General features: G+C 31.7%; 1 protein-coding gene across 1 annotated transcript in view; it reads left to right on the forward strand.

Annotated features, from left to right (window-relative positions):
- The window catches only part of VPS13A (vacuolar protein sorting 13 homolog A), a 121,452-nt gene that overhangs the window by 71,551 nt on the left and 37,132 nt on the right, over nucleotides 1-12,769 (forward strand). Inside the window, exons 45-53 of the mRNA XM_058165989.1 lie at nucleotides 664-824; nucleotides 1,126-1,229; nucleotides 3,321-3,618; nucleotides 4,596-4,991; nucleotides 6,057-6,161; nucleotides 7,349-7,495; nucleotides 9,012-9,140; nucleotides 9,989-10,122; nucleotides 10,620-10,749. Coding sequence (XP_058021972.1) covers nucleotides 664-824; nucleotides 1,126-1,229; nucleotides 3,321-3,618; nucleotides 4,596-4,991; nucleotides 6,057-6,161; nucleotides 7,349-7,495; nucleotides 9,012-9,140; nucleotides 9,989-10,122; nucleotides 10,620-10,749 — 1,604 coding nt within the window. The remainder of the gene's footprint in view (nucleotides 1-663; nucleotides 825-1,125; nucleotides 1,230-3,320; nucleotides 3,619-4,595; nucleotides 4,992-6,056; nucleotides 6,162-7,348; nucleotides 7,496-9,011; nucleotides 9,141-9,988; nucleotides 10,123-10,619; nucleotides 10,750-12,769) is intronic.

The following is a 12,769-nucleotide window of genomic DNA, read 5'->3' on the forward strand; positions in this document are numbered from 1 at the left end:
AGGAGTTCAATCCTGACTGGCTCAAGATTGACTCTGTTTGCCATCCTTCCAAGGTTGGTAAAATGAGGACCCAGATTGTTGGGGGCAATATGTTGACTCTGTAAAACAGCTTAGAGAGAGCTATAAAGCACTGTAAAGGGGTATGTAGTCTGAGTGCTATTGCTATTGCCTCATGGCTTATATTCCTTAATGTTGTGAATATACTACATTAACAGCTGTTTTTCTGGAACCTAATTAATTTTTCAGGGGAAAATGAACAAATTAGCATTCATTTGTATAACAGGATCAAACTGTATATTTACACATATCCGTGACTGAGTCTTGTAACTAATATTTTTCTAAAATTAGCTTCTAATGTCTCAATTTGGATTATGGGGAAAGAAAAATAACATTGATTGGGCAGAGGATAATAATTGCAATAATAAATTAGGAAAGGGAGAATACAAGTTAAACTAAAGCTCCTTTTATTATAGCACTTGTTCAAATCAATGAATGCACACAAGACAACATTTTGTTGATACATTCAATTCGTTTTTTTTATGATGTTTATGTATTTGCAATTAATTTAGGTACTTTTATTTCTCCCTCCCTCTGTTTTATAGTCACACAGAGAGATATATGTGGCTTCATTTTTTATAAGGTTTTTGTTTTAATTTTTTTTAGCTCCTCAAAATCATTCTACTACTGACGAGATCCCATTGACAAAAGTGGGTCGGAGCTTGTACAGAGTTAGACATAATGATTCAGGTGTTGTAAGATCTATTGTTTGTCAAATTGATACTGTTGATGGGAGCAGGATAGTAACTGTACATTCTCCAATTCAGGTGAGATATTTTCTTTTAAAGTTTACTGATCAGTGGGAATCTCCCCCAAGTATAATGTTATTATTTATTTATAGAATCTAAGTTTGGGAAAATTAATTGTTTTATTTCCTATGCATATCAGAGCAAGTACAAAACATTTTATAAAGGTATTTATAAAATGTATACCACAACTTCCTAAATTCGTAAATGTTAAATTTCATTGTATTTTTCAGATGAGTAGAGATTTAATTAGCAGATGAAATGAAATTGAAACTTAGTTATTTTTGCTTGATTGACACAAACTTTTTATTTTTCTGTATAGATAAAGAATCATTTTTCAATTCCTTTGAGTATATTTGAAGATGGAAAATGTTTAGGAGTAGCACTACCAGATAATGAATTTAACATACCATTAACTTCCTATAGGTAATTATTTTCTTTTTTGTACATTATTTATTCTGTACGTATTTTGTACATATATTTATTTTGTAAACATCCATTAGTAAATTAGTTTTTAAATGTAATTAATCAAGAAATTAATTACTATTAGCTATTTTTCCTTAGTAAAGGAATATAGTTGGATTAAATGTTTAGTTTGTACCCTTTATATTTTGTTTGCATCATTATTAATGGCTTTATACTGGCTTTTATTGAATATTAATATTTAAAATCCTCTGGAGCAGTCTCTATATTTGAATCCATTTTTTTTAGCTTTTTATATGTCCACCAAGTCATAGATATAGTCATACAGTTTGTAAAATTTGTTTGCCACCTATCTCACTGTGGGGCTTACAGTAATAAAAAGAACAAAAAATAAAATGTGTAAACAGAACAGAAGCAAAATAATGGAACAATAAAGTAAACAATCGCAGAGGAACACAACTAGAATAAATACATCAATATGGTAACTAAAAAAGATGGATTGGTGGAGAGGAGGGAGCAAGGGGCGGGGGGCATTGGCTTATATTATCCTTCTTAATTTCCACCAATTATTTTCTTATTTAACTAATTATTTAACAATAAACCATCAATAGTCCCATGAAGTTTTAGACAGTTAATTTTACTATTTTTAAAGGCAATTTCATTAAAGAACAAAAACACATTTTTCTAAATTACTGTCTCATTTATCTGTTTAAAACTTTCTTAATCACAGGCTTTGCTTTTAAGTCAAAATCATTTCAAATGGTATTTTTTTTCTAATCTTAATTCTTTTAAAAAAAGTTTCTCACTGAAGTGTTCTTTTTTTAAAAAAAATTTTTTATTAAACTTTTAACTTTTAAAAACAAAATAAAGAAAAATACAACAAAAAACAAAAACACATTAAAATCACATAACAGACATAACATTACATATTTTACAGTTTGCCGTATCGGCATAAATATATATTCTCTGTTCTTATTCAGTCATTTCTCTACATGCTTATATTTACATCGGTATCTATTTACCAATCCATCCTTATCCGGTTAGCACAATTCAATGGTTTACACTTCCTGATTTTAACTTAATTAGGTTAACATTCCAATTTATTATTTTGATTTCTTTTTTCTAACCAATCATATAATTTATTCCATACTTTGTAGTATTCCGACTCTTCCCTTTCCTTAATTTCTAGTGTCATCTTGTCCATTTCTGCACACTGTAAGATTTTTCTTACAGATTATTATTTCCTTTTCTAGAACATTGTTTTGTTTCCATCCATATGCAACAGCGATCCTTGCTACTGTTAATATATGAAGTATTAGCTATTGCAAAGATTGGTCTATTTGGGGTTAATTATTCCTAATAAATAGAGTTCCGGTTTAAATTCCATTTTTAGTTAGGTAATTCCCTCTAGCCAATTTTTAATTTTTTGCCAAATTTTTTTTATCTTGGGGCACTTCCACCACGTGCCTATCTTGTACCCACATCTCCAACAATTCGGTGGTAAATTTGGGAACATTTTGGCCAATCTCGCTGGTGCCAAATGCCATCTATGAAACATTTTATACAGATTTTCTTTATAGGCTGGAGATCATGGCTTTCTATTGTTAGTACTGGTTTATTTTGTAGCTGGATTCATTCACTGAGTATTCTTATTCTTTCCTGCTCATTGAAAGATCTCTCTTAGATTATAAATTAATTATATCCAGGCACAAGAAAATAATAACACATTCTCAATGAGCCATTTTATCACCTCTACCATTTTATGACAACTAAATATTCTGCCCCAAAGCATTGATGACTTGGAAAACCATATCTATGCATAGGACCATCATCTAAGCTTGTAGAAGGCAGACAGAATAGAAAGATAGGTAACTGTCAACCAGGCCATGCACTGACGTTACTTAATAAGGCAACAAAAGACCTGTAATCCAAAATAGTTACATTTACAATATATTTGAATGCAGTTTGTTTAATATTATTTTTATTGCTTCTAATTATTTTTTGTTTTAGTTTCATTTGTTTAAACCTGGATAGAAGTATTGAATATTCTTAATAGAAAAGGAAAATAAGAATAACTACTGTGCTTATTCACAGGTCGTTACTGTTTTTTCGACCAGTAATTGATGAAAATGAAACTTCTGGAGAATATGAATCCAGTGAAGGTGTTAGCTTTGATGAAATGGTGAAGAATTTTGACAAATTGCTACAGAAGAAATGCCGTTCTTTAAAATCACCTAATCACCCACTTATTATCAACATTGTTCCAATGCAAGATACTTTGATAACTTCAACGTGTACAGATGATCAGTGGGATTTACCATATGTTGTTCATTTGTGGTCTTCTGTTATTCTCCGCAATCTACTTCCATATCAGATTGCCTATTCTTTAGAGGTAGTGGTTTTTTTAAAAATTCCCTTTCCCTTTCTTTGGATCTTATAATTTAGAATATACCCTCAGTTTCACTGAATAAATGACATTTAAATGCCTCAAAATATGCTTGGCCATGTCCAGAATTCAGTTGCTGCTGCATATGCACACTAAATATGAAAGAAAATTCTCTGCTTCTTGATCTGAAGAGTGTTTATTTTAGATCACAAGGATAAATATTTGGTATCTTTGGTATCTTTCTTAATTGCAATTATATCTTTGCACTGATGCAATAAATGTGCAAGTAAGTAAATGCTTAGTAAGAATATGATTTTAAAGAATTCTACATACTGCCCAATTAATTATTTATTTCAAATCCTTCTAAAGTTACTTTCTGATGTAATTTCTTTTCATTATATGAAAAAGTGTGCAACCTTCAAGTTTGAAATGTTTTCAGCTTGAAGCTTTCCATTTAACCTTAGAAGAGGTATTTTTGAGTCCAAAAAGAGCTAGCGACATCACTGTAAGTATCTTGATGCATTTCTGATATTACTGGTAACAAGTTCACTTTGGAATCATCCTGGTAAAATAAGGACAGCAACAGAACTTTCCCAGTAAGATCAGAGCAGCCTGTCTCAAATTTGAAACAGCATTTTGAAATAAAAACGTTTCTAATTCAAAACATTTCAGAAGTTTTATAAGAACAAGCTGAAGAGGGTTATGAATCATGGTATAAAGAAAAAACCCATATAATATGTGGGAAATATGTGTTTTTCAATGATAGAATTGCTTATAACTTCCCATTTATTTTATTTTATATTTATTATTAATTATTACAAGAACCAAGAAAATAACACAGAGGTAATTACTTCAGATGTCATGTTTCAATGCAAACAGCTTTCCATTTCATTCTGTGCAATTTTTAATGAACAATTGCACTAATTAATGAAATAGTGTATTGATTATATGTTTTATAACTCTATTGAAAATTTTCTTTCTAGGGATATAGTACCACACGCAGTGCTCTAGAAGCTGGATGTTCTGCTCAGATTCATAATGCATTACTGGATCAGAGCAAGTTGGAATTGCATTTACTTAATTATCTTGATAAAGATTGGACTACTGAATACTGCATCCAGTCAAATCAACAAGAAATTAGTTTCATCACATTTTCATGCATTAGTGACCTGGATAGGACAGATTTGGATATAGCTATCCATGTGACATATGCTACAGGACAAGTGATTATAGCAATTCACAGTCCCTATTGGATGGTCAACAAGACGGGTCGAATGTTACAGTATAAAGCCGATGGTATTCACCGCAAACATCCACCTGACTACAAGTTGCCACTTCTCTTTTCTTTCCAGCCTAAACACTTTTATCATGATAACAAGGTATTGATTTTAATCTCATAAATCAACTTTATCTTATCATATTTAGTTTTCCAGTACTTTGAATCTTATTACTATAAAAAGTACTAAAAGCCATTATTAGTGATAATTGTATTTTAATAAATTGTTGTATTTAAGACACAGGAAAAGGTGTTTGTTTTTAACATGGCACTGAAAAATATGGTTTTTAGGAGTATCAATAAATAATCCCTATTCTATAATACTTTAAGAAAAAATAACAGTTAATTCGGCATTATATGTTTTATAACTTTGAAATGTTCCTTGAACTCTTATTCTATAAGATAGTTATAATATACATTATTACTTTTTTTAAACAGTCAAAAGAGAAAGTCATCAGGGAGTCTAAAATGTATTTATTTATTTATCAAATTTATTTGTCATCCATCTCATTTCAAAATGACTCTGGGTGGGTTACAGCATTAACATTAAAATATTTATTAAGATAAATATTTCTAAAACAAAACAAATTGAGTTATAATCAGAGAAAAAATTATAGTTAAAAGATGGGGAGGGAGCAGGATGCTCAGGACAGACGTGGAATTGTCATCATGGTCCCAAGCCATCTGGTAGAACCAGGTCTATAGACCCTTATGGAAGATCAGAAAGGTGGGAGTTGATCTGTCCTCAGTGGGTAAGATATTTCAAAGGTTAGGAGCTATAGCAGAGAAGGCCCTTCTCCTGCACCCACCAGCCAAAGTTCCTTGACTGACAGGTCCCACAGCATGCCTCCTCTGCTGGTGCGAGTGGGCTGGTATACTTGCTGAAGTATAAAAAAAAGAAGAAGGAACAATCCCCCCTCTTGAAATAGCCAAATGAAGATTTGAGAGTGTCTAGCACCCCAAAAAGTTTTGAGTGTTGTTATAGCTAGTAAAGGAACTGAATATGCTCAAAGAATGTATGGTTGGTTAACTAAACTGTGAAAATGAAGCACTTCAAAGTACAGTATTTTACAGGTTTCATTTAATTAAGAATATTCACCATTTTCTATTTTTCTTTTCTTTAATTCTGTTCATGATAAAGGTTGAATAACAGGTTTCCTCCTTACAGGTTCAGCTCATGGTGACAGACAGTGAACTTTCTGATCATTTTTCCCTGGATACAGTTGGGAGTCATGGCTTTGTAAAATGTAAGAGCCACAAAAAGGAATACCAGGTAAGTTGTTTTATTGTATTTTTCTTGCAGCCATATTTTTGTATGTTTACTTTAAAGGAAATTCTTTCGTTTAACAAGTTTGACTTCCAAATAAGTTTCCAGAGCATTCCAGTTTTTAACCATATTCAAGCCAGCCCATCTCCTGCATTTCATTTCAGTTTTCTTCAATATTTCAAAATCTTGAAAAAGCAGTTTCACAATTACAGAATGCGCTTAGTATTTGCTTCATTTCATTGCCTAGGACAAGTGCACAATTCACTTACCTCTTAGACTAAACCTGGTCACAAATTTTTATGCCATAAGCAATAGCTTTTAGATATGTTAGCAGCAAATGTATTGCAGATGTCTATCCAGCTCTTGGGAAGGGCGGGATTTAAATCAACCTGAATCCTAATGGCAAGCATCACAGCTTAATATTTTATATCGTGAGTGTCAGATTCCCGGCATCATGTTGCTGTCACGTGATGTTTTGCAACATTTTTCCCATTCATGAAGCTGGGGTGGGCGTATTGCATATGACTCATCTGGCCCACAGGCCACCAGTCTGACATCCCTGTTTTATATGCTTAGTATTTTACTTATTTTAGATGCTGAAGAGACGATTTTAGATACAATCTACAAATAGGGGTGGAACTTGAACAAAATGTGGCTGAATTTGGAAAAAGCTATTAGTAGTTTTATATGTACACTACCATGTTTCTCCAAAAAGATGACTCACCTTGAAAAGAAGCCCTGTTATGTTTTTGAGTGCATGCAAACAAAATTAAGCCCTCCCTTCAGGCTTTCTGGAAGGCATCTGAAGGCGAAACTGAGGCTGGGGCGATGCGTGTGAGTGCAGCGGGCTGAGTGGGGCTGTTGGTGCCACTGCCGCGAGGTGAGTCAATAATTAGAACCCTTCAAAAAGAAGGCCTAGCTGCTTTTTCAAAAGAAAATAAGACCCGGCCTTCTTTTTGGAGAAACACGGTAGATAATGCTAAACTTCTTAATGGATATATAGTATAGGTGTAATATGTCTTCAGAAGCAAAAGAATTCATGTGTATTTTTCGCAGAATTTATTTCATTCTCATTCACTTACTACAGAGTGAATTGTATCTTTTCTTACAGAAATATTAACATTTAGGAAAAAATAAGAACATTATTAACAATAACAAGACTAATTTATATTAAAGAACTTTATATTTTCCAGGTTGGTGTCACTATACATAACAGCAGCTTTAATATCACTAGAATAGTGACTTTCACGCCTTTTTTAATGGTCACAAATAGAAGTACACACATTTTAGAAGTAGCTGAAGAAGGCAGTGAAAATTGGATACCAATACTTTTCCAACAGGTAAGTTTTTTAAGTCTTTTTTTATATATCCATTGTAAAAAAATTAACTTCACAATTCATGTATGAATTGTTTGTTTGCATCTGTTAGCTTTTCTATTAATAATTATTTACCTTATTATATATTACAATACAAAAGACTTGGCTTATACACAATATGGGGAAGCCTGTTTAGTATTGTAGTTAAGGGACAGGCTAGAAACGAGGAAGCCAGCTGGGTAACCTTGGGCCAGCCATTCTCTTTCAGCCCTGGGAAGAAGGCAGTGGCAAAAATATTGCCAAGAAGATTGCAGCAATTAGTCCAGGTAGTTGCCAAGACTCAACACAAACTCAACAATGCCAAGCGCTCCATGGCATATGGCCGGGTTACCTACGGGACCGTCTGCTGCCACTGATTGCCTCCCACCGACCCGTGCGCTCTCGCAGGGAGGGACTCCTCAGGATGCCGTCAGCCAGGCAGTGCCGACTGGCGACGCCCAGGGGAAGGGCCTTTTCTGTGAGGGCTCCCACCCTCTGGAACGAACTTCCCTCAGGACTTCGTCAACTTCCTGACCTTCGAACCTTTCGCCGCGAGCTTAAGACACATCTATTTATTTGCACAGGACTGGACTAGAATTTTAAATTTTAAATTTGGTTTTAACTGGGTTTTACTATTTTTATTGCAATTTTTTAATATCGGCCTTATTTAATAAGTTTTTTAATTGGTGTTTTATTTTGTATTTATATGTATGTTTTTATTAGGCTGTAAATCGCCCTGAGTCCTTCGGGAGATAGGGCGGTATAAAAATGCGATTAAATAAATAAATAAATAAATAGATTAAATAAACAATAACTCAAAAGCATAAAATAAAAATAAAATAAAATATGCAATATTTAACAATATCCTATTGTTTTTAAAGTGCTGATTTGAAATAAAATGGCTAAAACACCATATATCTATTTTTCCTATAACTTAAAAACTGTGTAATATCTGATTCATTGACTGTTGCCTCAAAATCCCAGCCACATACGATAAAAAAATTTAAATGCATGAAAATTGGCAATGACTATTAACCAACTATTCTTATAATAACACTGGCTAAAACAATACAAGTTGCCCAAAGTTAATTCCACCAATTTAAGTTCAAGCAGTGAAATTTTGCATATAACTTTAACTTTCCCAATTTAACTGTCCAACAAGGCAGTACTATAATTATTTTAGTTATATTCTAATTTTATGCTACCATTTACTAAAAATTGCAGTTAGAATTATCTTTATTTTTATAAATTGAAGCATGTGAATTTTTACTAATTGCATTTTTTTCTAAAGACATACACATTTCTAAAAGTGATTTTTTTTAAAATTACTAATATTTTTATTGTGCTGTTTTCTAGTATTCAGTGATATTTAGCCATTGGCTTTCAGGATTTTGTATACTGTATGACTTTGTATTCAAGAAAAGAAGAAATACTGTTTTTTGATGGCTATAGTTCCTATGTTCTATGTTTTCTTTATAAATGCATTTTATTCTTATTCCAGTGTATTCCATTTTGGCCTGAGAATAATGACAGCAAGTTACAGGTTAGAGTAAAAGATTCTTACATTCCACCCAATGTTATCCAACTTGATAAACAAGAAAATTGCTTACTACTTCACTTAGATAACAAGGTGAGTATATAGAGATAAATTTTAAATGAGAAAAGGACGACAGATTGCCTACAGCTCTGCCTCCCAAGATTTTAAACAGATAAATATAGGCTGGTGATGCCACAATTTTAATGTAACAGGTAAAGCTGAGAGTTTTCTGTTCTTTGAAAGTTTCTAAGGAGTATTTTAAGTTGGAATGTCAAAGGACTCAAACTGCTCCCTCTTCCTCTGCTTATCCATGCCATCTGGCTAAATTTCTATGGCTAAAATTTGATAATTGATGTCAGTTTTAAGTGTCTAGACTACAGTACTGAAAGCAATACATGTCCTTTGGATGTCCAACTGCGCCATAAGAAGTTCCAAGCTAACTCAATGAATTCCTTTTCCCGTACTTTTTTAAGACTTTAAAGATAATATTGTGTATTTGCTATGAAGTCTAGAATAATAGCAAAGTTTTTGATTTAAATTTTATAGAGACGCACTATTCTTCAAATATACTTGTGTTCTTATTTGATATGCTCTCATAAGCTTAAGGTAAAATACTTGTTTAATTTGAAACCATGTTAAAGTGTATGACTATCTTTAAACTTTTAAAACCTACCATCATCACTTGAATGTCTGCAATTAATACAATTATTTTTTATGATAATAATGAATAGGACACAACAGGACTAAAATGTGTTGTCAGGTTTTGGCATTTTGTAAGAGTTTGGGAACATGAACCTCTTTCCATGTTTTAAAATAATAGTAGTAATCTACTATTTTGCTATTAATTTTGAATCAGAAACATTAAAATCCTTGAATTATGTGAATGAATCCTCAATGTAATATGCATATTATATATCATTTTGTCTTTGCATATCTGCTAGCTTGGTGGCATTACTGTGGATATTACACTAGCTGAACATTCAACAACAATTACATTCTCTAATTACCATGATGGTGCAGCCCCATTCCTGATAATTAATCATACCAAAGAAGAAGTAATTGAATATGGACAAAGGTACATATGCAATGTTTTATTTATATACTGTTAAAGATAACAGCATAAAATTTTGTACTGTATGAATAAATAGTGATCATGTTCTATAAGCATATCCTTGCTAAGAGTATATCTAACACAATTGATAAATTAGTCTGTTTACTGGTTATTGTTGTTTGAACAAAAATGAAAGAAAAGTTTTTCAAATAAAACAAACTCTTCAATCTATCATAAACCTGTCACTTTATCTACATAGAATATGAAGCAGCAGAGTTACAGTGCAATATAAATAACTGAGAAATTAATCTGTTAAGTCTACCTATATATTAATAAGCTTTTATCATTTAAATTTTACAACTCAAATTGAACATTGTAACATGAAAATGTTTAAATCGAATTGTCAGAATTAATTGACAGAAATTTAGTAACACAAAAGAAATTGCTTTGGAGGGAAGATAAAAAAATTGGTGAGTGTATATTTTGCGTTGAAATCTAGATTTTCCTATTTTTGTTTGCAGTTCTCTCACTTCAATGGAAGAAACGTTAGAACCAAATAAAGCAGTACTGTATACATGGGCAGATCCTGTAGGTTCTAGAAAACTGAGATGGAAATGTGGAAAAAAAATTGAAGAAATAACTCAGAAAGATGTATGTATAATGTTTGAAATCAGTATAATACTTAGCAATCAAATAATTTAGTTTTTAGAAGGGATAATGTTTAAAACACAGCAAAGAGAGGGATAATGGAAATCTAGGATTGAATAAATTGAGTAATATGCTGTGATCCTAAAATAAACTAGAATTAAACTATCTCATGAAGTTTACACAAGTCTTTAACTAATAGATGGGCCCTACCTTATTTTTTATGGCTTTATCTGGATAAGAGTATCTAATCTGTGTCATTGTCCAGACTTGTTTTGGACAACACAGAGACTAATTAATAGCTGGTATCAGAGATATTATTTTTCTTTAGTTGATTAAATCATCTGTAATTAATGTCTCCAGAATATTCAGAATGAAGGCTTTTCTAATAAGCATTAACAAAATTTAAACTTACTTTGAGAATATATACTTAAAATAACTCCACTGAATATGGACTTTGTATTATGTTGGAAAAGCTTTGTAATCAAACACGCATAGCAAAACATAGCATGCTGTGAGAGAGATCAAACGTTGGTGTATATATAAAAATTGTGGAAAGCATTGGAGTTGATTCTGAAAACAAAAACCAGGACCTATCTTTAGGTAGAAATTATAGAGAGGTGGTACTATTTGCCTCCAAGCATCTTCATGAAATCAATTCTAAAAATTGCTGTAAAATCTAATAATACACGCAGTATATATTTTGTGATATACCAGAGTATACTAATAATTTAATGATTAAATCATGTTAGTTTATTCTGACATTTATATCCTTACATATACAGTATTCCAAAACCCATTCTATTTAAAGCAGAATATTTTTTAAATATATATTCTTCCTCCATGAATTAGCTCGCCAAATTCATTGCTTTGTCCAAGACAAAAACCAGGACCTATCTTTAGGTAGAAATTATAGAGAGGTGGTACTATTTGCCTCCAAGCATCTTCATGAAATCAATTCTAAAATTGCTGTAAAATCTAATAATACAGTATATATTTTGTGATATACCAGAGTATACTAATAATTTAATGATTAAATCATGTTAGTTTATTCTGACATTTATATCCTTACATATACAGTATTCCAAAACCCATTCTATTTAAAGCAGAATATTTTTTAAAGATATATTTTGCGTTGAAATCTAGATTTTCCTATTTTTGTTTGCAGTTCTCTCACTTCAATGGAAGAAACGTTAGAACCAAATAAAGCAGTACTGTATACATGGGCAGATCCTGTAGGTTCTAGAAAACTGAGATGGAAATGTGGAAAAAAAATTGAAGAAATAACTCAGAAAGATGTATGTATAATGTTTGAAATCAGTATAATACTTAGCAATCAAATAATTTAGTTTTTAGAAGGGATAATGTTTAAAACACAGCAAAGAGAGGGATAATGGAAATCTAGGATTGAATAAATTGAGTAATATGCTGTGATCCTAAAATAAACTAGAATTAAACTATCTCATGAAGTTTACACAAGTCTTTAACTAATAGATGGGCCCTACCTTATTTTTTATGGCTTTATCTGGATAAGAGTATCTAATCTGTGTCATTGTCCAGACTTGTTTTGGACAACACAGACACTAATTAATAGCTGGTATCAGAGATATTATTTTTCTTTAGTTGATTAAATCATGTTAGTTTATTCTGACATTTATATCCTTACATATACAGTATTCCAAAACCCATTCTATTTAAAGCAGAATATTTTTTAAAGATATATTTTTATTGTTTACATAGAATAGAATAGAATAGAATAGAATTTTATTGGCCAAGTGTGATTGGACACACAAGGAATTTGTCTTGGTGCATATGCTCTCAGTGTACATAAAAGAAAAGATACGTTCATCAAGGTACAACATTTACAACACAATTGATGATCAATATATCAATATAAATCATAAGGATTGCCAGCAACAAGTTATAGTCATACAGTCATAAGTGGAAAGAGATTGATGATGGGAGCTATGAAACGATTAATAGTAGTGCAGATTCAGTAAATAGTCTGACAGTGTTGAGGGAATTA

Source organism: Ahaetulla prasina, chromosome 2 (genome assembly GCF_028640845.1).
Source record: "Ahaetulla prasina isolate Xishuangbanna chromosome 2, ASM2864084v1, whole genome shotgun sequence".
Taxonomy (NCBI): Eukaryota; Metazoa; Chordata; class Lepidosauria; order Squamata; family Colubridae; genus Ahaetulla; species Ahaetulla prasina.